We start from the raw sequence: 26589 nt of genomic DNA, 5'->3' as shown, positions 1-26589 counted from the left end.
GAATACACCTCGTATACTCAACCCCAGCTAAGAACCTTCAACACCTGCTGAACATTGGGATACACTGTGCCTATCACTAAAAGTACATCAACAAAACCAGCTGAAAGGGGCACCCTCCGTGCCCACAAAAAGCACATACTTCAACCCTTGTGTCTTATTTTTTCAGGAGTCACTGCTATTATTCAAGAAAAGGACTCTTCCCAATGCAAACAAGCCCTGCCACCTCTTTTGGTGACTTCTTCGGTGGCAGTCCATGCAATAGCATGGCTCTGAAATTTTAGTTACAGTAGGCCACAATTTGATTGTTAACCTTTCAAAAAGAATAGTTTGCACAAAGAAAAAAAATAGTTTTTGCAAAAAAATTAAGTCACAAAAAACTAGCTGTGTTATGCCTTGTTTATTATTTTATAGTGTGTTTGCCTGTAATTCCACATTAACCCACAAGCACTCCTATTTTACCCTTGAATTTGCTCTTCTAAACCACTTAGCACCTACATCGGTCTTCACAGGTTTAAACCTCCAATGCACACATTTGACTTAAAGTCAAATGACAACTACATTTTTCTTTCATGGAATTGCCTAACCTACACTGGAAAATGAATAGTTTAATATGCAGTAAATATCAAATGGTTTGTAAGATACACTTTATCTATATACTAAAATAGTTTAAATTGGAATGAAGGTCATATGTAAAAGCATCAACATTTTTTTCTCTTATTTTTATTATTTTCTATTAGTTTTATTCAAAAGTTTTCACTAAGTGATATTTTTTTGTCTTTTTTTACGTTTTTGTTTTTTGTCTTTTTTTACATTTTTTTTTATTTTACAGACAACACAAACAGCTGTGCTGTACTATGAAAAAGAAAAAAAGAAGTGTTGTGCTGTCATCAAAAAAAGTGCTAAATAAAGTCATTTGGATAAATACTAATCAACAATTATTCATAAAGTGCATACAGTACCTAAAGCAAATGATTAGTGTAATAAAAATTCATCCAATTAGTATAAATGCAATTCAAATTCATAAAGACCGTGCTATCAAGTGCTGTACTATGTCCATAGTACAATTTAACAGTACACTAAACCACAGAACTTTCATTGTCTTCATATTATTATTAAAGCCTACTAGTATATATTTAGGTTGTCATTTTCTTAGCCTGTAGACGTTTTAAATATCCATCTTGTGTATCGCTAATAAAATCAAACCTTCATTTAAAATGATTTAGTTATTTGTAAAGTTGCAAATGTACATACACGGTTTTTAGTTGCATATGTTTTGCTGCATGTAAATATGGTTTAGACTTACATGAGATAAGATGACAGAGGTTCGATTCATAAAGTAAATGCATCAGGTTAAAGAGCTTTATTTCTTTTTTAAGTGACAGTTAATGTCGGGTGAGTCCAATGAGATCTAAATATCACATTCACATGGCTAAAATGCAGCTCTTTAACCTTGTGCTAGAGATTTGTATATTATGCCGCAGGTAGGATAGAACTTACCATAGTGGTGAAGACTGGTGGTAGTTCCACAAGTCTGTATGAGCTCACTTCTGAACTATTCCAGGTGCTCATGGACTCCAGAATCCTAGTGCAGTTAGCATCTTGAGGAGGGCAAGTGATGCCCTTTCTAACAGACAAAGTGTTCATCCTTAGAAGTTAATTTTCAGGGTCTGTTGACTGTATTTAGTAGTTCTGACAATGATCTGCCTTTTCTGAAGCAGAGATGGAGATTGTTTATCTGTGCAGCTGCAGATAACTGCTTTCATGTGCTGCTGCCAGGAGGCAGAGATGCATCCTCCCTTTAAATATAAGAGCATGTACTGGCTGCACATGCTCATTGAATGTCTGCTCTCATTCATACTACAATTACATGATTCCATTCAAAGACACTTCTTGTCTGTACTCTTTTTGATCTTAGCAAATTAAAATCAGCCATACCATGTATTAAGATAATGTGCTTTGAAAGGCAGTCAAAGACAGGTTGACCTGCTTATGAATACTTAGGAATGTGTTGTCATCTTTTTCCTTACAGACAATTTTCCATAATCTGTCGTTAGATAACACACCTTGCACTGATCCTGATTATTTAAGATAAGAGGAAGGAGGCATTTAGGAGCAACAATAATTAGGTCATCATCAGCAATCTAACATTTTTTTTTTAGACTTTTCTTGGGATTTAATGATAAAAAGCATATATGTTAACTGCTTTATTAAATCAAGTAACGCTATCATAATGTGCTGCTCATAGTGTGACTATATCTTTTTGATATATGTGACATTGGAAAATAGTGAAATCGACAATTTTATTTATGGCTGTCATTCTCTGTCTGATGACCTTATGCTTTTTTTTACCCAGTGGGGAATTATTCACGTATGTAAAACCTATATCATAAAAGGAAAAATAAAAACTATTGCTGTAATTGCTTAACCCTTTCGCACCTAAGGGTAAAACAAATCTTAATGCCTAAGCCCAATTTTGCAACTTTGAGATGTGTTAGTAAAACTGTACATATCATCACAACTGCTTTGGGCAGCCTTGTTTTTTTTTCAGGACATATTGGGCTTTCATTTGGTGGTAATGGATATCTCCTGATTACTTTTTATTATCAAAAGAAAACTGGCTTAAAATAGTAAAAAATAGTAAAAAAAAAAAAAATCTGTCCAAAAAAATACTGACCTTGACCTTTAACCCTGACATTGACCTTTGACCCTGACCTTGACCCAAACACTAACCCTAGCACTGGCCTAGATCAAACCTTGATCTAGGTACTTATTTATTTATTTATTTATTTTTTTAATTTATTTATTTATTTATTTTTTTCTACACGCACTCCATTCACAGAGACAGAAAACACAGGGGTGGGCTTCACAGTGACTGATCACCAATATCACCAATCAGAGACTATCACAGCAATCAGGTGACCCGGAAGCTCAAGTTCAGGGTCCCGATCGCTAGTATGGGGCACAGGGATCACGGTGAGATCCCAGTCTCTATGCTGGGAGCACACCGTGTGGCACATTCCCAGCACGTAGGGAGAAACACAAATATGCGGCCCCATGGAAAAAAGCCCAGTCCAGTGTGACCACATATTTGTGTGACGTCGGCACCAAGGGGTTAAAAAAAGCTAATACAGAAGAAAAGTAGTTGTGAAAAAAGAATTTTTGTTTTAACCAATCATTTTTAACATTCATTCTTCAGGGTCCGCATAAATGGGGGCGTGACAGGAGTGTGTCCTTTACCCACTGTATATATTTTGTGTAAAAGCTGACCTTCTTTCTATTTCTATTAATCCTAAACTTCAGGATTATAACCACTATCAAACCTTAGCTCCCTTTCCCCAAGATTAAAATAAATGCTTATAAGTTTTCCAAAGTAATGGTTTACTTTTTAATGTATGAACTTTTTTCTATCTTGTGTAGCACCCCCTAGCTGTGTTGCTAGAGTGCTAGGATTTTTGTTTGTTTGTGTAGGTAAATTTCAGCCTTGGCTAGTAGCCAAGCCTGTGTGTTTTCTGGGTCAGGGTTTGAGTGACTCGGGGAGAGCTGGATGACTCACAGGCAGCATCGCTGAGACCTCCCCCCTACTTCTAGAATGTAATGGAACCTTCTGGAAGAATGGGAGGGGAAGTAAGGTGGAGCTGCCTGGAGTATTCTAAGGGCTCTGACCAATCCCCAACAGAAGGGTTGGCAGGGGGCAGGCCCTCCTCAAATACTCTGGGTCAGCCCAGCAGGGGCAGTAGGGAGTTCGGGTGGAAGCTGGAGATGGAGTGTTAGGCTTTCGTGGCCTTTGAGGGAGCTCCCAGTCTGCAAGGGTGACCTTGGGTCTTGGCTCGGGTGCGGACAGGACCCTCTTCAAGACACACGGTGGTGTCCTGGCCAGGAGTCATGGGAGCAAGGAGAGGACAGTGGGAGAACACTGCCAGGTAAGTCTCCAGGAAGAAAAAGAACAGCCAAGATAGCTGGTGAGTGACACACAGTCAGGGAGGCATGCCTGAGAGGACTGGGATGGAGCAGTCTGGGATGGGTGCAGAGAAATGTGGTGGTACGGGCAGTGGAAAGGGGCAGCTGCAGCCAGGGGGGCTGGCAGTGCCTGAAGTGGTGTTACTGGGAGCGGTAGCCACAGATAGGACAGCTAGCAGCAAAGACTTCCATTTTGCTATATCATAGGGGCCCGCGGTCCCTGCCTGCAAAGGGCATTGATTCAGATTCAGCTGAGACTGTGCTGAATCTGAAACTGTGCTAGCTGGTCCTGGGAGTTGTTGTTCTACAAGCAAGTCTGTGCTGGAAGTAGAAGAGGAAAGTGTGTATATACTGGGTGCATATAGTTCAAGTCCCTAGAGAGTTCTAATGATCATATGGGAATACCATGTCACCCCTTCCCTATCCAAGTTCAATTCCCCTAATAAAAAAACAAACAAACAAAGCTGCAAGGACTGCTTCTTGTCTCTGAAGTGAATGGAAAATTTGTGTGCCTGGCTGTGCAGGGTGAGAGACCACCACATACACCTGCAGCCCCTACGTGGGTAGCGCTACACTTGTGACATTATAATTTGTTTCTGCACCCCGGCGGGGAAGGAGGGTCAAATCAGGCAGCACACATAATTTCCAACATCTTTCTGATGAAGTACTATAATTAGATTTCCTATGATTCATGGAATTAATGATGTGCTGGACGTGCATGTGGTCCTTGCTTTGGGTTGTTCCAGGAATAAAGGTAAACGTCCACATAGTTAGCCAGTTTCTGTGAGTGGGTTGCTACAGGGTGCTGTGGAGATGGGCCCTGCCCACAAAAAAGAAGTGTGAAGAAGCACATCACTGCTTAATTCTAAAAGCTAATGGAGGAGATTATGCGACTGGGAGCCATTTCTCCATGGGGTTGAAACAGTAGCGCCGGTCGCACAAATAGGACAAAGCAAAGAAACAACAGCTATAGGGGGCATGTTTGGGAGACACAAACAAGGGGAAGAAAAAACATGATGAAAAATTAAATGCAATGTGTTTTTGAACTAGATAAGGGCGTACCTTGGTAATGATGTAATCTTCCTCCTGGCTTGAGTTAGCTTTAAAAAGTAGAACTATAGACAAACCTTTTTTTATTTTTTATAAATTTTTGATAGAGAAACAGCCCATTCACACGATCTGAAAAACGGATGAAAAAATACCTCTTTCGAGGTGATCGTACGATAGCCTGATCGTTGGTACACAACTTTTGGAGAGCCGATCACGACAGTTCATCTGATATTATCTGAAAGAACAAGAACGAAAATTTTTCGTGTACAATACTAGATCGTAAGATTTTAGTTTAATCGATGTAGTACAATTGTCGTTCAAAAGTACAATACAAATACACTACAACACATTACACCACTTCTGTTTTTTTTATTCTGTTGTACAAGAATTTTTGTAACTTTAGTAAACGCTTCATTTTCGATATGCGACTAGCATGCAAAGAAAAATGGACGATCTGTTGTCCGATTTTGGGATCATGTGTACGGGCCATTGGGGAGGGTTATAACCCCTGTAATTTTTTATTAATTTTTTTACCACCTGTGTCTCATTGGGGAGATTGACCTTCACTTCATTTCTCCACTGCCTTCACTGTCCCATATCTCAGTCAGGAATAATATCCTAGAAAATTAAGGGAATCCTTTGGGGCCACCCAGGTCACCAAAACTAGTGTCTCTATTGAAAGATTTCCCCTCTATTACTGTTCTGGGGACAGGCCAAAATATTTTTTTTAATTTCACTTTTGATGAGAACAGTAAACAAGACAAATAGGGATGGTGAATCTCCCTAATGGGGGCAAAGGCAGCAATAAAACCTGACAGGAGTTCCAATCCCTCACCACTCAAAAAAAGTTTTGCCTTTGGTTATACTTTAATGTTTTTGCTTGACACTGTAACTTGCAAATTACTAAATGGGTGCAAAGTTAGAAACAATAATGAAAAATAGGTAAGTGAGTGTGGGGGTAAGCATGAGATAATTAGGACTCACACGGAGCCACCGTCCCCAGTAGAAACAAAATTTAGAGAAGAACGTGGATTGGGACTTTGCATGTGCCTCGGTGGAGTGATGTAGAAGTCTTTTATGCTTTATATATGCACTATTAACATTTTATCTAATATAATTTTATGATTTAGCTAATTTTGCAATTTTGTATCCCTAGGACATCTTTAGTATTCACATGCTGTTTATGCTGTTCTAAAAGGCCCTGACGAAGCGGGGTTCCCGCAAAAGGCATAGGCCACACTATGATATTCCATACCAGGACTCGCACAACCTGGACCAACTTAACAGTACAATTGTATTTTCTCTTAAACTGGAATGTTTTAAATATTTTCATCCAAGGATGGTAAATAAAGTATCTGTATGTTTTTTTTTTTTAAAAACATTGTGTCATAAATCATTCATCTTCATTCCACCGAGCCATATGCAAAGTCCCAATCCACCTTCTTCTCTAAATAATGAAAAATAGTTTCAGGATAGCAAGGGGCATGCATACGCTGCAGAATAATGCAAATATGGGTGAGGTTAACATGGAACATCACTTTAGGTTGGCCCATTTTGCAGGCATAGCTATGCAAACCGTTAAAAAGAAGTGCCTATAATGTTCACAATCCAGTAATACACTGTCTCACCCTGCTCTGTACATGCTCACTTGCTCTCCATTTTTAGTCACTGCACCTAATTTGTAGAGGCCAATTTGCTAACAGCCAAAAGATTTACTGCTGCTCAGGGACTCTGGGCTTCAGCAAAATGGCAGCCTCCAGCAAAAAAAAAAAAAAAAAACAAGAACAGTACTGGAGGCACTTTACAGTGCACACTAATTTTGGTAGCATAATTATTAAAGTGTTACTAAACCCTCTGTTTTTTTTGTTTTTTTTTACATTTAAATAACAAACATGTTATACTTACCTGCTCTGTGCAATGGTGCAATTGATTCTCAAGATTTGCTCCCCCAAAGATTTCACTGGGGTTCAGATTAAGGTTTCCAAATTTCCAAAATTTACAATGAGTTAATCGAAAGACCAGTGACTCAAATCCAGGCTCATTTATTCATAAATACAAAACAGATCATGAAAACTGCACAACCATGGATTCCTCACAGCAATGAACCTGTGTCTTAATTCAGGGTAACATGTGGCCGCATAGCATTGTCTCTGTAATACTCTGTAACAGACAGTGTAGCTGAAAGTCTCTACTTCAGTAAAACAGTTCAAAACACAGCGACTTGCAGTTTTCATCATGAACAGTCTACCTCTCAGCAGAGTAGCAGTCCAAGGTGTCAGGAGGGAAGCTGAGATACTTATCTTCCCTAAGCATGTCCAAGAACACAGGGAGTTTTGGGACATTGAGTTAAAGGGGTCTGTGTCTGCATTGGACAATGGTAATCAGATACTCTGTTACAGTCATACATTGTAAAATCAAATTTTGCTGTGATTAATTCTAGTCTCACATTTTTCTAAGAGATGAAATAGTGCTGTAAGCACAAGTGAAAACTCTACCTGTAACCACGGCGCATATGAAATGGCTCACTCTGGCCAATCCCAGAGCCGGAGCCTGCAAACCCGGAAGTAACTCCGGGACGACATGTCGCCGGTCACATCGGTGTGCCAGGACCACTGCAACAGCATCGTTCTAAGGCAAGTATTTCATAATGAGCTAGCATGCGATGCATACCAGCTCATTACGCCTTTGTCTTGCAGGTTATTATTTATTTTTTTATCTGGGTTTACAACCACTTTAAAGAGAATACAAAATATAAATATTAATTTTCAGATTTGGCAAAAATATAATTTTTTTGGCCATGACTATAAGGAAAACAAATATACAAAGCCACTATACTATACTTTGCTGAGGGAAATATGTCCTTTGCTTCTGAAAATGCTAGATAACTGGTTGTCATGCTGATCCAATGGCCTAAATAATTTCTGGCCAAGAAAAGGAATGTAGAGAGCAACAGCTAAGCAATTAGGTTTTCAGGAAGAGCTCATGAAGAGCAGCTTACAAATTTATATCAGTACAAACCTAATGTATCAGTACAAACTTAAAGTAATGACACAGGAAGAACACTGCATTTCTGGTAAGAGCAACAGGTATTTTCTGTACTTAAAAATGAAAATATTGTAACTTTAAGCTAGAACGTGCACTTCTATCACCCTATCGATCCGGGCTTATGTCCACCTACTACGCATTGCTGTTAGACAAGCCAACACCCCAATTAAAGAAAGCCTATAATACATGGGCGGCGGACATAGCTCTACCTGTCTGCGATTTCCCACCTGACTCTTCATACCCTCTGGTAACTGCATAGATCTTCCCTGCAACACAAAGTCGCTCTACCTGTCTGCGATTTCTCACCTGACTCTTCATACCCTCTGGTAACGGCATAGATCTTCCCTGCAACACAACAAAGTCACTCTACCTGTCTGCGATTTCCCACCTGACTTTTCATACCCTCTGGTAACGGCATAGATCTTCCCTGCAACACAACAAAGTCGCTCTACCCGTCTGTGATTTCCCACCTGACTCTTCATACTCTCTGGTAACTGCATAGATCTTCCCTGCAACACAAAGTCGCTCTACCTGTCTGCGATTTCCCACCTGACTCTTCATACTCTCTGGTAACTGCATAGATCTTCCCTGCAACACAAAGTCGCTCTACCTGTCTGCGATTTCCCACCTGGTTCTTCATACTCTCTGGTAACGGCATAGATCTTCCCTGCAACACAAAGTCGCTCTACCTGTCTGCGATTTCCCACCTGACTCTTCATACTCTCTGGTAACTGCATAGATCTTCCCTGCAACACAAAGTCTCTCTACCTGTCTGCGATTTCCCACCTGATTCTTCATACTCTCTGGTAACGGCATAGATCTTCCCTGCAACACAAAGTCGCTCTACCTGTCTGCGATTTCCCACCTGACTCTTTATACCTTCTGGTAACTGCATAGACTCCACTCTTCTCTTAAACACTGGACTACATTGCCTAACTGAACTCTAATTCTGCCTTACTAAGAATTTGAATCTGCTGTCTATACTTGTTTGTTTATTTTTGAAAGTGTTACTTATTTTGTATTACGCTGCCTTGGACAAGATCAAACAAAACCTTATCCTGCTCCCCCCTCTTGCATTGCACTCTGTCCAGGCCAGTTGTAAACCCCACCCACGAGCCTGTTTTTATCAGCTCCTCATTGAAAAATTGTGAATCTTCTCCCCACACCATCCCTGTATAAGTTCATTTCTTATGACAGCTGGCGTGAGTTTGGGCTGGCCACTCCCTGCGCAAAGTGTCACTCCGGCGACTAGTGTTTGGCACTTGTACACGGGCACTTTGACTAAGGCACTGCTACAAAAAAAAGCAAGTACAGACATTTGTGTTCCACACCTATTTTACACAAAGTTCCCCTTCATCCTCTAACTTTCCTCAGACTTCCTTTTATTCGCATCTCCCCACCCTCCAACATGCTCACACTAATCTTTGCTATAATGTCCTCTCTCCTCAAACTCTTATTTCTTTACCCCCCCCCCCCCCCAGCCTTCAACTTGTACATGCCTCCCTCTCTTCTGCCCACTCAATATTACTGCATTTATCACCTCCCCCTCATTCTAAGCCCACACAGTATCACCACTTCCACTCCACTGCCCTCCTATAAATCCCACTCCTGCCTTACCACCCTCACCCTCCTACTACTCCTAATGTCTGGGGACATCACACCAAACCCTGGGCCTCCCACACCCAATTCCCACCCCCTAAATTGGCTGTCTGCCTCCTCCAACAGTAGTTATAACTCCCACTTTCTCATCCCAATTCCCCTGATTCCACAAGTCAGCCCCCCTCTTTCATGTGCCCTCTGGAATGCCCGTTCAGTCTTTAACAAACTAGCTTCTGTCAATGACCTTTTCCTCTCCAAATCCCTTGATCTATTTGCTATTACCAAAACCTGGCTCCAGGAATTCGACACTACCTCTCCAGCTGCCCTGTCCCACAGTGGCCTCCTCTGGACTCACTCCACCAGAACTAGTGGACGAAAAGGAGGTGGCATCGGACTTCTCCTCTCTCCACAATGCACCTTCCAGGTTCTTCCCACACCTCCCTCTCTTTCCCCCTGCTCTTTCGAAGTGCACTGCATTTGTCTTTTCTCTCCAGCTTGTCTGAGGGTCGCAATCATTTTAGGCCTCCTGGACCAGTGTCACGCTTTCTGTATGACTTCTCTGCATGACTACCCTACTTGCTCTCCTCTGAAGTACCTGCCATCATCCTAGGTGACTTTAACATTCCAATAAATGTTAATACTGCAACCACTTCTTAACTACTCAACCTAACCTCCTCTTTCAACCTAACACAATGGACACAAACCACCACTCACTCCAACGGCTAAATTCTCGACCTCGTATTCTCCCATCGCTGCACTCCCTGCCACCTCTCTAACACCCCCTTTCCTCTCTCTGATCACAACCTTATCCGTTTCACACTCTCCTTGTCTCCTACCTCCCATGCTGCCAACCCACAAACCACTACCCACAGAAACCTTCGCAACTTCAACCCTTCCCTTCTTCATTCTGCTATTGATGGCCTTTGTGACAAAATCACACCCCTGTCCTGCCCAGACCTAACCACTTCCATCTACAACAACACGCTGTCATCCTCCCTAGACATACTTGCTCCTCTTTCTACATGCAGAACCAGGCCCCATCTGCCACAACCCTGGCAAACAGACGACACCAGAAGTCTTAAGAGACGCAGCTGTGCTCTTGAGTGAGCATGGCATAAATCTAAATCCCTGCAAGACTTTACCCTCTACAAATCTGCCCTTCTCAAATACAACTCCTGCCTCCACACTGCTAAACAAACCTACTAAAACACTCTCATCAAAACCATCTCATCCAAACCTTGTCAACTCTTTCCTACCCTTAATTCCTTACTTCACCCCCCACTGCCCCCACCCATGAACTTGCTTACCGCTCAACCATTTCAAAAGCAAAATCGACACAATTCGCAAGAAGATATCCAGCATTCAACTTCCTCCCCTACCCAACATATCAGATCCAACACCACACTCAATACTCTCCTCTTTTGCCCAGTTACCACCAATGAAGTTGATAAACTCCTCTCCATGGCCCACCTCACCACCTGTCCCCTGTCCCATCACAACCACCTTCCCACTCGATCCTAAACTCCCTAACCCACATCTTCTTTTTTTTTTAATCAAAAGATAAGTTTATTGAGCATAAAAGTCAATACAGGTTGGTGCATTTAGGATACAAGGTGCAGGTTGCACCGAACATATGTAAAATAACTTTTATACAGAGTTGTCTGACAAGTCATTGTATCTGCAGGGTTATTGCCGAGCATTGTCATATAAATGAGGAGCATATGTTTACAGAGCCATGACAAAATTGAATAACAGTGATTATCACTAAGCAGATATCAAGAGAGCATTTGGCCTTAGTCAATACAAGTGGAGGAGTCATTCGCCCATCTATCCCATATTTTCTGAAACTTATCTGGGCAACCGCGATGGGTGTACAAAACTTTTTTGTAGGGGAGGGTGAGATTCACAGCCCTCTTCAATTGCTGAATGGTGGAGGGGGTGGGCCGAAGCCATAGTTGGGCTATCTAGATTCTGGCGACAAATAGAGTCTCCTGTAGAAATATCGTCAGGTATTTCTCCTCCTCTGGAAGGGGGAGGAGGCCAAGCAGGTATTGGCGTGGGCATAATGTTAAGGGGGAACCCATATAGTCATGGAGGAATTTGACTATTTGCGACCAATAACGCTGAATAGACGGGCAAGACCATATTAGATGGTAAAATGTACTAACAGTGCCACCACATCTAGGACAGGTTAGGTCAGTATCCGGTTTATACTTAGATATACGAGCAGGGGTGAGGTAAAATCTATGAAGGATGTAGAGGTGGGTGAGCCGGTCTGATAGTTTAGGAGATACTTTTGTGCAGGCCGCCAGAATTTCCCCCCCATTGCTCATTGTCTATTTCCCCAAAATCAGTTTCCCATTTAGCTTTTAGTTGGTATGCATGGGTAGTGGCAGATGGCGAGAGAAGATGATTGCACAGGGTGGAAATCAGCTTCTTAGGGTCGTCACCTAGAACCATATCTGCAAAGACCACTACTTCCAGCCTAGGGATAGAGGTACTGAATTGGGATTAGAGGGCGTGGCGAACTTGGAGGTAGCCGAAAAAAATGTAGTTGGGAAGAGCAAATTCATCCTTAAGGGCCTGAAATGATTTGACAGCACCTCCAGTGATGAGCTGGGAAAGGTATATGATTCTATGAATTACCCATAATTTAAAGTCTGGGACAGTCATTAATTCAGGGAGCTGGGGATTTTCCCAGAGTGGTGTGTGAGCATGTAGAGGGGGAGCCCTGATGATGGCAAGTGCACGCTGCCAAATTTTACTATGATGCTGTAGCATATGTTGCCTATCACCAGAGTGGGAAGAGCCCCTGTGTTTACAGAAGAGTATCTGGAAGGGATGAGCCACCACATCAGTCGCAGATGTGCACACTAGTGTGGAGTAGCGGAGTTTATTGTGTCTGTTGAAATAGTAAAAATGGGACAACTGGGAAGCTATGTAGTAGAATGTTAAATCGGGGGTGGCCGTACCCCCTAAGTGGTTGGGACATTTCAAGGTCTGCCATGATAATCCTAACCCACATCTTCAACCTCTCCCTCTCCCCCGGCACCTTTCCTTCCCCGCTCAAACATGCACTGGTTACCCCATACTTAAAAAACCCTCACTAGACCCCACCTGTTTGAATAACTTAAGACCCATCTCCCTGCTCCCATTTGCCTCCAAGCTCATCGAAGGCCTTGTCCATGACCAAAAGAGTCGCTACCTCATGGACAACAACCTTCTCGACCCCCTACATTCCGGCTTCTGTCCACAACATTCCACTGAAATTGCTCTATTAAAACTCACCAATGACCTACTTACTGCTAAAACCAATGGCCATAACTCCATACTCATACTCTTATGCCCTGTAAACACGACCAGTTTTGCCATCAGAATAAACTCTGAAGGTTTTTCTGATGGAATTCCGACAGAATTCCGCTCAAGCTGTCTTGCATACACACGGTCACACCAAATTCCGACCGTCCAGAACACAGTGATGTACAACAAGTACGACGGGACTAGAAAACGGAAGTTCAATAGCCAGTAGCCAATAGCTTCCGTCTCGTACTTGCTTCAGAGCATGCGTCGTTTTTGGTGCGTCGGAACAGCATACAGATGAGCAGTTTTTCCGATAGTAATTTCTTCCATCGGAAAAATATAGAACATGTTCTCTATCTAAGTCCGTCTGAATTTTCGACAGAGAAAGTCCAATGGGGCATACACACGGTCGGACTATACGATGAAAAGCTCCCATCGGACTCAACCGCTATCTGCTGCTGCACCTATCGCACCAGTCACAGCCACACATTATTAAATCTGCCAGCCCGTTTCTCTGGGGACTCCAAGGCCTGCAGGGGGTTCCTTAGCCAGTGCACAATTCATTTTGAGCTTCTGCCCCAAAACTTCCTGTCCGATCGGGCAAAGGTAGCCTATATTATATCCTTCCTGTCCGGCGAGGCGTTAGCCTGGGCTGCCCTTCTGTGGGAACTAAATGATCCAGTGGTTTCTAGCCTGTCTGATTTCTTGAAACTTTTTCGGAATATCTTCGGGAACCGGGTCGTGTCTCCTTAGCGGCCAGCGCCCTTTTACGTCTCCGTCAAGAGTCCGCTTCTGTGGGACAGTATGCTCTTCATTTTCGTACTTTGACTGCTGAGCTGAGTTGGAATAATAAGGCCCTAGTTGCAACCTTTTTACATGGCCTCTCTGATAGAGTGAAGGATGAATAAGCAGGAAGATCTCTACCCTGCTGATCTGGATGGTGTCATCACCTTGTGTAACCAGATTGATATTCGCTTTCAGGAGAGGGCCCTGGAAAAAAGACGCCAGCACTCCCCGTTCTTTAGGCAGCCTGAGCTCCATGTCCCTTCTCTTCATTCCGAGGGGCACCTCCTGCCTGCTGAGGAACCTATGCAGCTGGACTGGACCAAGTTATCTCCCGAAGAACGCACTAGGCGCAGAACTCTGAGCCTGTGCCTCTACTGTGGCGTCAAAGGTCATTTTCGTCATAGTCATTTGACTATTTGCGACCAATAACGCTGAATAGACGGGCAAGACCATATTAGATGGTAAAATGTACTAACAGTGCCACCACATCTAGGACAGATTAGGTCAGTATCCGGTTTATACTTAGATATACGAGCAGGGGTGAGGTAAGATCTATGAAGGATGTAGAGGTGGGTGAGCCGGTCTGATAGTTTAGGAGATACTTTTGTGCAGGCCGCCAGAATTTCCCCCCCATTGCTCATCGTCTATTTCCCCAAAATCAGTTTCCCATTTAGCATTTAGTTGGTATGCATGGGTAGTGGCAGATGGCGAGAGAAGATGATTGCACAGGGTGGAAATCAGCTTCTTAGGGTCGTCACCTAGAACCATATCTGCAAAGACCACTACTTCCAGCCTAGGGATAGAGGTACTGAATTGGGATTAGAGGGCGTGGCGAACTTGGAGGTAGCCGAAAAACATGTGGTTGGGAAGAGCAAATTCATCCTTAAGGGCCTGAAATGATTTGACAGCACCTCCAGTGATGAGCTGGGAAAGGTATATGATTCTATGAATTACCCATAATTTAAAGTCTGGGACAGTCATTAATTCAGGGAGCTGGGGATTTTCCCAGAGTGGTGTGTGAGCATGTAGAGGGGGAGCCCTGATGATGGCAAGTGCACGCTGCCAAATTTTACTATGATGCTGTAGCATATGTCGCCTATCACCGGAGTGGGAAGAGCCCCTGTGTTTACAGAAGAGTATCTGGAAGGGATGAGCCACCACATCAGTCGCAGATGTGCACACTAGTGTGGAGTAGTGGAGTTTATTGTGTCTGTTGAAATAGTAAAAATGGGACAACTGGGAAGCTATGTAGTAGAATGTTAAATCGGGGGTGGCCGTACCCCCTAAGTGGTTGGGACATTTCAAGGTCTGCCATGATAATCCTAACCCACATCTTCAACCTCTCCCTCTCCCCCGGCACCTTTCCTTCCCTGCTCAAACATGCACTGGTTACCCCATACTTAAAAAACCCTCACTAGACCCCACCTGTTTGAATAACTTAAGACCCATCTCCCTGCTCCCATTTGCCTCCAAGCTCATCGAAGGCCTTGTCCATGACCAAAAGAGTCGCTACCTCATGGACAACAACCTTCTCGACCCCCTACATTCCGGCTTCTGTCCACAACATTCCACTGAAATTGCTCTATTAAAACTCACCAATGACCTACTTACTGCTAAAACCAATGGCCATAACTCCATACTCATACTCTTATGCCCTGTAAACACGACCAGTTTTGCCATCAGAATAAACTCTGAAGGTTTTTCTGATGGAATTCCGACAGAATTCCGCTCAAGCTGTCTTGCATACACACGGTCACACCAAATTCCGACCGTCCAGAACACAGTGATGTACAACAAGTACGACGGGACTAGAAAACGGAAGTTCAATAGCCAGTAGCCAATAGCTTCCATCTCGTACTTGCTTCAGAGCATGCGTCGTTTTTGGTGCGTCGGAACAGCATACAGATGAGCAGTTTTTCCGATAGTAATTTCTTCCATCGGAAAAATATAGAACATGTTCTCTATCTAAGTCTGTCTGAATTTTCGACAGAGAAAGTCCGATGGGGCATACACACGGTCGGACTATACGATGAAAAGCTCAACCGCTATCTGCTGCTGCACCTATCGCACCAGTCACAGCCACACATTAATTACATCTGCCAGCCCGTTTCTCTGGGGACTCCAAGGCCTGCAGGGGGTTCCTTAGCCAGTGCACAATTCATTTTGAGCTTCTGCCCCAAAACTTCCTGTCCGATCGGGCAAAGGTAGCCTATATTATATCCTTCCTGTCCGGCGAGGCGTTAGCCTGGGCTGCCCTTCTGTGGGAACTAAATGATCCAGTGGTTTCTAGCCTGTCTGATTTCTTGAAACTTTTTCGGAATATCTTCGGGAACCGGGTCGTGTCTCCTTAGCGGCCAGCGCCCTTTTACGTCTCCGTCAAGAGTCCGCTTCTGTGGGACAGTATGCTCTTCATTTTCGTACTTTGACTGCTGAGCTGAGTTGGAATAATAAGGCCCTAGTTGCAACCTTTTTACATGGCCTCTCTGATAGAGTGAAGGATGAATAAGCAGGAAGATCTCTCCCTGCTGATCTGGATGGTGTCATCACCTTGTGTAACCAGATTGATATTCGCTTTCAGGAGAGGGCCCTGGAAAAAAGACGCCAGCACTCCCCGTTCTTTAGGCAGCCTGAGCTCCATGTCCCTTCTCTTCATTCCGAGGGGCACCTCCTGCCTGCTGTGGAACCTATGCAGCTGGACTGGACCAAGTTATCTCCCGAAGAACGCACTAGGCGCAGAACTCTGAGCCTGTGCCTCTACTGTGGCGTCAAAGGTAATTTTCGTGATGCTTGTTCTTTTCGTCCGGAAAAACGCTCAGGGCTAATACATCTGGAAGGTGGAGTATTGGACCCTGAAATATCACCTTCACCTTCTCGTCTTCTCCTTTCTGTGTTCCTTCATGTTGGCGCTTCCCCTCATTCGGTCTCAGCATATCTGGATTCCGGAGCCGCTGGCAATTTCGTGGACTGGGGAACTGCGTCTTCCATGAGACTTACCCTTTTGCCCCTTACAACGCCATTGGTGATCTTGGTGATTTATGGCACTGTTCTCCCAGGGGGCCCTATCCACTTCCAGACCCTCCCTGTTAAGATGTCGGTAGGGACACTCCACCAGGAGTGGATATCCTTCCTTGTCTTACCTAAGGCTTCATCTCCTATCATATTAGGTCTTCCTTGGTTATGGCTCCATTCTCCACATGTTGACTGGACTGCTGGACAGATCTTGACTTAGGGTTCCTCCTGTTCCTCCTCCTGCCTACTCAAGGTTACCCCAAAAGAGAAACTTCCTGTTGCCACCATCCCAGTATCTTCTGCTCTTCCCGCTGCATATAGTGATTTCTGAAATGTCTCCTGCAATAGTCGGGCTGAGGCACTCTCTGGGTTGTGTGGCACTCTGGATGAGGAGCCCACCTGTGAACCTGAGCCGATCAGTCACTCCAGTTTGCATGGCCATTTCCCTTTGCCTGTCCCTGGACCCCCTTGGACACACACCCAGGCTGACTCGTCCACCAGTTCCACAGTCGCTACGCCCTGCGATGCAATTCTGGTGGTCGCTGCACCTGGCGATGCTGTTCAGTCGGCCTCTGCACCAGTCCAGCCTATGCCCAGTGAGCTTCCTGCTTCTTGTTTAGGACCTTCTGTAACCTGGCCTCACCCTACTGCTACTACGTCCATTCAAACCTGTTTAAGAGGCTCAATCCATCCTTTGGATAGACTGCCTCATTCGGCCAGGTGGGGTTTTCAATCCTTTGTTCAGGGCTCTCTGCATTCTGTTTGTGTTTCAGCTATCCAGCTTAACTCTTGTGACACGTCACCTTCTAACCAACCTGACCTTAGGGATCCACTGACCTCTATCCAGTCTGATGGTCCTGTGTTAGATGTCCAGCTCATCTTTAAGGGTCTGGGGGACCCTGCTCAGACTTTTGATGGTCTTCTCGTGCCCTTACCCATTTCTAAAAAGCCTTTAGTCCTCAATAAGTCCTTTCGTCCTCTCCCTACCTTGGTTCCGCTCTCTGAGGATAATCTAAGGTACGAGGTTAATCAAGTTTTGGATTCCCGGCTCCGTAAAGGCATTCTTCAGTAACTCGTACATTGGAAAGGGTTTGGTCCTGAGGAGAGGTCTTGGATCACTGCATCTGAGGTCCTCGTCTATTGAGGAGGTTCCATCTGGAGTTTCCCTTTAAGCCTGGGCACAGGTGGGGGAGGGGGAGGCCTCATAAGAGGGGGGGTACTGTCATGGTTATGCAATAGAGTTTTCTCTGTTAGCTTACCTGTCTCCATGTGTTCATCTCTAAAGACCAGCTGCCTCTCACCTGACTGGTTTTATAACCTCTCCTCTAAGCATGGCCCCACCCCAGGCCCTATCAGGGAACCCTATATTAACCTGTGCACTGCAAGCCAGCAGTGCTGATCAACCATTGTGTGTTAGCTTTAGTGTGTACTTGCTGTGTTTCCTACGTCTGATTCCGGTTACCGACTTTGGCCTGTTCTTAACTATTCCTGTCTGCTCGTGACCCTGACCCTTGGGGTGTCCCCGACCATCCCTGTTTGCCTGTGACTCTGAACCTTGGCGTGAACTCTGTTGTCCTTGTCTGCTTGTGGCCCCGACCTTGGCTTGTCCCTTACTTTCCTTGTTGTTCCAGCCTGCTGCCTCCTTCTTCTTCTCCTGTAGTCTACCATGAGCGTGAGCTGTGAGACCCTGGGGGCCGAGACCTGGAGCCAGACTGCAGCGCAGTCCATCCTCACCATCCTCACCACTAGAGGCTCTGGTGAACACCTGCTGGCTCTTAGACTTTGTGCCATGGGGAATCTATGCTCTAGCTCCCAGTGGGATCTGTGTCAGTGACACCTGCTTCCTGAACCTCCCAGGGTTCAATCCGCAGCAGTCAGTCCTAGGGTCCACTACCTAGCGGTGCACTTCTGACTCCTACAGAGTGCATCTGTCACCTAGCCTCAAGGTGACCTGACAACAACCATTGGTCCCTCCACACATGCCAGTGTGCTTGGTGTAATCCTTGACTCTGACCTCTCCTTCAGCCCCCACATCCAATTACTGGCTAAATCCTGCCGCCTTAACCTCCGCAACATCTGCAGAATTCGACCCTTCCTGACTAATGTCACCACAAAGCAACTTATTCACTCCTTGATTATTTCCCGCCTTGACTTCTTCAACTCTCTCCTTAATGGCCTACCCTTATGCAAGCTATCCCCCCTTCAATCTATTATGAATGCTGCTGTTAGACTAATACACCTCACTAACCGATCCGTGACTGTTGCCCTTCTCTGCCAATCCCTTCACTGGCTTCCCCTACCCCACCGTATAAAATTCAAAATGCTAACCACAACATACAAAGCCATCCACAACATCGCCCCCAGCTACATCACCAACCTTATCTGCAGATATCGCCCTAATCATCCCCTCCGCTCCTCCCAGGACCTCCTGCTCTCTAGCTCCCTTGTTACCGCCTCTCATGCTCACCTTCAGGACTTCTCCAGAGCCTCTCCCATCCTCTGGAACTCCCTGCCCCGGTATACCCTATCAGCCCCTAACCTGTCCACCTTTAGGAGATCCCTGAAAACTCACATATTCAGGGAAGCCTATCCCACACCCACCTAACAGCTGTCCCCAAGCCACCCCCATCAAATCATTCCCCCATCTATTACCTTTTGTACCACCTCCCCCCTCCCTTTAGAATGTAAGCTCAACGAGCAGGGCCCTCCTGTCCCTTCCGTATTGAACTGTACTGTAATTGTGCTGTCCCCCTCTACATTGTAAAGCGATGCGTAAACTGTTGGCGCTATATAAATTGTGTATAATAATAACAATAGCTGATCTTACCATTGAGGAAGTAGTGTGTCTCTCATACTGGGACACAGTTACTGTATCTCGGTTAGGGATAAATTAATACAGCTTACATACAGTATCTGCTTTAAACATACTATACCCCAAAAAGGCTATTTCTGATGTGGAAGTGGCCTTCCCCAACTTGGCATAAGTGTGAAATAGAGCGGGGAAACTTCTTGCATATGGTGTGGGGGTCAGGTTATGGGTATATGGCGTATCTCAGCCAATGGGCAGGGGTTTTCTTGAATCCCTTGGCCTGCTGGGAGAGCTTATATATTTGGGTGGAGTCAGGTGATCTAGGGTTGGTGCCACCTGGACGGCTGTCTGGGTGGACATGTGTCATGTGCCCCAATATGCTAGGCCGGAGATTGGGCCTATCCCGGGGGCATCTGGCTACTAGGCTGTGTGAGGGCCTATCCAGAAGAAATAGAGCAGCTTAGGGTTGGGATTGCGGCTTGCAGTCCAACCAGAAGTGACGGTTCTGCCGGCCGGAGAACCTTTCATTGGTTGGAGGTAGAAGGGAACCACAAAGGGACCAACCACCTTATTACCAGGGACCACAGTGAGTAACTGAAGCAAGTACTGGAGCAGCATTCTCACCAAACGGGCACGGTGGAGAATCTGGAAACTTCAGGCGGTGATCAAGTCAGGGACCCAACCAGCGGAGGTGACGTTAGTAGAGCAGCCTTGTGGGTCAAGTCAGGGACCGAGCCGGTCAGCAGGGGTGAAGCTTGAGAAGTATCTGGAGTGCCAAGCTAGGGACCCAGCAGGGAAGCGTGGGTGATAGACATGTGCATTCGTTTTCATCCGAATGCATTTTCGTCCGAATTTCAGGTATTTTCGTTATCGTTTTAACAAACAATAACAAAAGTGCAGAATCCGAAAAATGAAAGATCCGACATAAACAAATGCTTTATTTTCATTTTCATTGCTACAACAGTTCGATATAGATAGGAGATTCGACATGATGATGACAATAACAATCTGTGTCCATCAAACCTGTGGTCGAATGTGCCTAACCTTAACCCTATTAGTCCAAGATTATTCTACATAGAGAGAAAAGATTTGACACAGAGAGAAAAGATTTGACGTAGGGGAGAAAAGATTTGACGTAGGGGAGAAAAGATTCAACGTATGGGAGAAAAGATAGATAAAAATAATGATGGTGATGAATGTTATTGGCTGATTGTAACCAAAGAGGAGGAGCAGTAAAATAGCTAGAACTAAGTACACACATACTTTGGCTTATGGTGTCTGTTCTAAGAAAGTTCTAAGAAGATTCAACGGAGCAGGTAAACTATACGGCGTCGTACAGTTTAGCTGCTCCGTCGAATCTTCTTTGAACATTCGACAGACACCATAAGCCTTCAATGACAGATTCAACCTTAATTAGAATTTTCGGACGAATGCAATTTTTAACGAAAAACGAAATAAATAAAAATGAATTTCGGGAGTAACTAAATAAATTTATTTTTCGGACAAAAACGAAATTCCGAAACGAAATATTTCATGTGCACATGTCTAGTGGGTGACGCTTGAGGGAGATACCACTGCAAAGATTGGAGGAGCTCAAGGGATTCAGAGTCAGTGAATCAGAGGGTCTAGTGAGAATCTGCCAATTAAATCTACAGCTACTTAGGAGTGTCCTGGCCCTAACCCTCTTTCCCCCAAAAATACAAAAATGACTGTAAAGAGAAATAAAACCTCTTTTACATCCAAGAAGTGTCTGGCGCCCAATAACTTTGTCCACCTTGCACCCTATGCCTTACAACCCACTACATACAGAATAATGTCAGCTATCTTTGGCCTGGAAAGTTCTCATTAGACTGGACAAGGCCAGAGACCTTGCTACACACACAAATTGGACATTTGATATAGAAAAACACACAAATCCATAGCTCCGCTCAAAACCAGCCTCTCCTGCACATGGATAACCTGGGTGCCGGCCATCACAGTCTGTCTCGACTCGTTCTTGAAAATTCTATACTTCCCCTGTTCTTGTGAGCAAACCAGGAGCGGTAAAACATGTTGAGGGAGGTTGGTTTTGTTTAAAGACATTACTTTATACAGTCAATTCACTGATTATTAAAACCACTGCAAGAAGAGCTAATTGGAGTGTGGCTGATATTTTTTCCTATAGGCATTTTATTTATTATAATAATACAATGCAATGGTAATATTTTAATACAAAATATGATATACATTTAGCTGGTTTCTTACAAAATATACAATATACATTTAGCAGGTTTCTTTTAAATTTCTTTTTTTTATCTCTTTGTATTTCATATTAACTACAATGACAGATTTACAAATATATTTGAAAATAATGTATACAGATAGGTTGTTGTATTACATTTTACAGAAAGTAGCATAATGAAACTAAAAAAAGAAACTATATGATGTATTTGACAGTATGATAGGATAAACAAACAATACCTCCTATTTAGGTTTAGAGTAGAAGCAGAGTTATACCATATATGCCAGATTTTGTGGAATTTGTAGGGACATAAATAATAATAAATATCTAAATAACATAGAAATACTATGGATCTCTTATATAGAAAAAGGGCCGGGGGAAGTAAATATTATTTACTTCCCCCCAGCACTTTTAATACTTCCATATTATTTTGCTTGAACTATTGTATTTTTTATGGTGTTATTTGATTTTTTAGTAGACGTGGATTACCTGTGGTTTTTAATATTGAACAAGTATTAAACAATTGATGGCAAGAACATCCATTTATTCAGACCTTGAACTACTTTTTGCTTTGCTCACAAGGACAGTCTCTGTGAATACTGCTGTGTATCTTTAATTCTCTAGATCTTATATTTCCGGGCTTTCATGCTCTAACCTTAAAACATTTGAGCTATAAGAGGAGGAAATATGACTCTAGTAAATGGAATCAGCATAAACAACACTATAGTGAATAAGAGGGCCACAACCTATAGGTTTATAGAGCTGGGAGAAGAAAACAATGTAAACTCACTACTAACGCAGGATTCTGAAGATGTGGGCTGGAACGCTTATAAGCAAGACGTCCTTGTATTGATGTGTATACATATGTTATTGACATTTATTTCAATTGAGGCCTTTTAGCTTTAAATAAGCTGCATGGATAGCCTTGAGCATTAAGTGTAAAACATAACATGATCTATGAGTAGTGTTCCTGTTCATGTTCAGGAATAAATGGAATCCACCATGAATATCACATACTCAATTTGGAAGTGCTAGAAAAAAAATTGCAAAAAATTGGTGGGCTATCCATTAATACGCTGGGCTTCTGCAACAGCAAATCCGCAGCAGGCAGTCTTGGTCCCAGGTAGCACTCAAGCTTGACAAAGGAGCGCACATGCTCCAGTACAGCATGGCGCATGCTCCGAAATGCGTCGCATTGCATCCTGGTCCCGCTGACGTCACCACGCCGCCAGCTGCGCTCCAGGCTGCTTTCCACCAGACTGAGAAAGACATCAGCTGGCTTCCTCTCAGTACCTTGGGCAAATACACTGATCCATCTGGCGGCTCCTGCAGACTCTTGTTCCATCTGGCATACCGAACCTTGCTACACGATGAGCTTGTTTTAACTAACCTATGTGGGTAGCCCTTCATGGGGGTGTATTAAAGTTACTTGTCCTGCTACACTTGGAGGCGCTTCTCCTTTTCTTTATTTCTCCTGATTCTTAGAGCCAGCTTCAGCTCATGGACTAGCCTGCCCTAGTGATGGACCCCTTGGACATTTATTGTGCATTTATTAACCACTTCCTGCAGGGAGGACATCCATGGACATCCTCAGGTTTCAGTGGTTATACCAGGATGATGCCTGAACCTGACGCCATTCCTCTCTCTCTCTCTGTAACCCCAGAAACCGGGAGTGACGAGTAGTTTGTCACTTCCGGTTCCACCTCTTTGTTTATCTGCCCGCCAGCGGCCAGCAAAGCAGCCGATCAGACCAATCTGTGTCTGATTGTCAGGGCTGGGCTCTTAGCAGCTCCCTTCTCTGTGCTCAGACTGCTCAGCTGCCAGATAATTGTCATCAATCATTGATCCCTCGATGGCTCACCTGGTTATCATTATCTGCTTGTTAGTCCCGCCTACAGCCAGCCCCTTCTGGCTATTTAAACTGCTTTGTTCATTCCTTTCCTGCCTTCACCTTGGTCAACATATCTGGAGATTATCGGCTGTGTTCCTATGAAAGACTTTGCCCGGCTGACGTCCTTTCTGGTTCCTGATCCTGTTCTTCTGCCTACGACTATGCTGATCTCTGGTTTCCTGATTACTGGCCTGTCTGACTACACGCTTTGGTCACCGATCCCTGGCTTATGTTTTGACCATGTTTACCGATCTGTACTATTTTTACCATTATATTAAAAGGTGTGACTTTTACTGCATTTCTGTCTCAGTCTGATTCATGGTTCCTGACACTGATCGGCTGCATTGGAGGCCAGAGGAGAGATTGGGGTCTAATAGACCCCAGGCCTCTCAATAAAGAAGACCTGTCATGGCCCATGCTGTTACAAGGGATGTTGTTCATCCCTTGTGATTGTAATAAAGTTAATCCAAAAAAAGTATAAAAAAAAAAAAAATTAAAGTGCCCCATCCCACCTTGCTTATGTGCAAATGCAAATGCATACATTACTCCCGTGCACATATGTAAGCAGAGATCGCACCACACATTTGAGGTATTGTCGCAAATGTCAGAGTGAGAGCAATAATTGGAGCACCAGACCTTCTGTTTAACTCTAAACTGGTAACCTGTAAAGGCGATTAAAGTGTTGCCTATGGAGAACTGTAAGCACTGCAGTTTGCCGCCATTGCATGAGCAGACGCAATTTTAAGAATTGTCTTTTTACTCAGACTTTTTACTCAGCATAACATCATTCTTCACAATATACAAAAAAATTGTCTAATTTTAATGTTAGTTTTTTTAATTCGTGAAAGTGTTTTTTTTTTCCAAAAAAATTGCGTTTGAAAATCCGCTGTGCTGATACCGTGTGACATAAAAAATTGCAACACCCACCATTTTATTTTATAGGACCTTTGCTAAAAATATATATAATGTTTGGGGGTTATATATATAGCAATAAAAAGTTGATTTTTACATGTAGGAGCAAAGTGTCAGAATTGGCCCGGATGGGAAGTGGTAGATTGAGAGACAATGCCTCTGTGCCTATTTTCTCCCCATAAATACATGCATAAATAAATTATATTAAATGTGACACTTACTCGACCCCTGTTAAAGCAGATCTAAATCCAAAAACTAAAATTTTACATGTTGTGGCTTACAAATTCTTAGATATGGTGGCTGCACTAGTTTTATTTTTTAGGCTTTTTTTCACCTGGTAATCCTGTGGATAACACACTTCATGGCTACACTCACTTCTCAACTGTATCTATGGAAGGAGCCATGGTTGTCACACAGGCTGGACTTCAAACACTACCCTGGGGAACATGTAGAAGTCAAAAAAAAATTCAAAAAATTTAGCCCTTTGGTCAGGAGCAAGCAGTGATTTTTACAAAAGGAAAAATGTTTTTAAAATGCTGACAAATCACAATTTCCCTTCTATCCTCTATTTAAAAAAAGATATCACACAAACTACTCCAAAGGTCCCTCTCCAAAGATACCTCATGCAAGAAAGACAAAAAAAATGTTTGAGGACCTCAAGGCAATTCATATGTAGCAATGTGGACTACAATTGCAAAACCTAGCAATTACCTGTCATTTCTATGTACTGTATTGTCCCTCTAGTGCCCAGCATCACTAACTGACATTATATCTGTGAGCCGAGCCAAAAGGATTGTGGGATCAGTAGTTCCTCAGACTGGCAATTACTCTGTATGACTAAGCACCCGGACTACATATCCCAGGAATCTTTGCTATCATCTGGGAGAATGCTGAGAAGATCATAAAAGAGACCAGAGGCGCATGCTGCGTTCTCTTCCTCCTGGGCCTGGCATGTGACGGACCTCTCCGTTCCAAGAGGGTGAGGTCGCGGCCTACCACGTGGTGGAAGACATTCCAACCAAGCCGAGAAGGGCCCATCCCTGTTTGCTGATTATTGGGCATCTATCCAGCATCACCCTAATAGTCCAAAAACCCACACTTGGTGCTGTCCATTGGATGATCGTCGCGAGTGGAACCGCTCGAGGGACGTCTCTTCAGGAACCACTGTTCGGAAGGCATTTAATCGGCCTGGTCATTGGTGAGAGGGCAATTGCCCACCTTTACAAACCTTTCTTTGCTGCTTCACTGGGACACTGTGCACAAACAACTTTACCCTGGGGAAACACTCTACTGCATCTCTATTTGAACATTGTTCATACAGTATACACCTGTCGCATCAACCCTTTCTTTCAAGAAGTATCATTACCTTGCTGCTACATCCTATTGGATATAGTTAAAGAGCTCCGACTGCTAGCGAAGACCATCAGGCCTGCAACAGGACATTACTGTCACTACTACTTAAAGGGCCCTCATACTGTTCTTGTTCAATTGATCTCTCATTAGGATTAGAAGTTGAATAGGCCAGCCTGGGTTTCCCCTTTAGAAGTCTTGCCAGAAATCAACTCTCGCTTATCCTTTTCAGGTTATGCTAAAATGGTACTCAATTGTATATGCCTATATAGGTATAAGTGTACTGTTATCTCCAGATTGTCTTAAGTTGTACTATTGCAGAGGAGTTCTTTTTCTGAACTAGGACTGTTATCCGAAGCTCAGTTGATATATTACCTCCTTTGTGCAACAAAAATCTTCTTGAGTCATTCAGTAAACGTTAATAGAATATAGACTCATTGAGTGGTTTGATTTATTACTTCAAAGTGGTGCAAAGATGTCTGAACCCAGAGTGCCAGGTGTGTTGGAATGTTGCCAGGGTCATGATGGTGCAGATTAGCAGGTAAATTTAAGCAGTCCCCAAGGGGGCAGTGTTACACATACTAGACTGTTCAGGTCTGATATGGATTTAAAGGGGGATCCTCATACACAAAAAACAAGATAAAAAACAAAAAAAAGGGA

At 43.7% G+C, this 26589-nt stretch overlaps 1 protein-coding gene and 1 long non-coding RNA gene across 3 annotated transcripts in view; one reads left to right on the top strand and one right to left on the bottom strand.

The window, feature by feature from the left end:
- The window catches only part of OPN4 (opsin 4), a 168537-nt gene extending 166744 nt beyond the window's left edge, over positions 1 to 1793 (bottom strand). For both annotated transcript variants that reach the window (XM_073596727.1, XM_073596728.1), the window contains exon 1: positions 1498 to 1793. In XM_073596727.1, the coding sequence (XP_073452828.1) occupies positions 1498 to 1644 (147 nt within the window). In that variant the 5' untranslated portion in view covers positions 1645 to 1793. The remainder of the gene's footprint in view (positions 1 to 1497) is intronic.
- Positions 1 to 26589, top strand: part of LOC141106185 (uncharacterized) — a 527211-nt gene that overhangs the window by 385336 nt on the left and 115286 nt on the right. The window lies entirely within an intron of this gene.

This window comes from Aquarana catesbeiana, linkage group LG08 (assembly GCF_042186555.1).
Source record: "Aquarana catesbeiana isolate 2022-GZ linkage group LG08, ASM4218655v1, whole genome shotgun sequence".
NCBI lineage: Eukaryota > Metazoa > Chordata > Amphibia > Anura > Ranidae > Aquarana > Aquarana catesbeiana.
The sequence above is the reverse complement of the archived record's forward strand: the minus strand, read 5'-3'. Positions and strand labels throughout refer to the sequence as shown.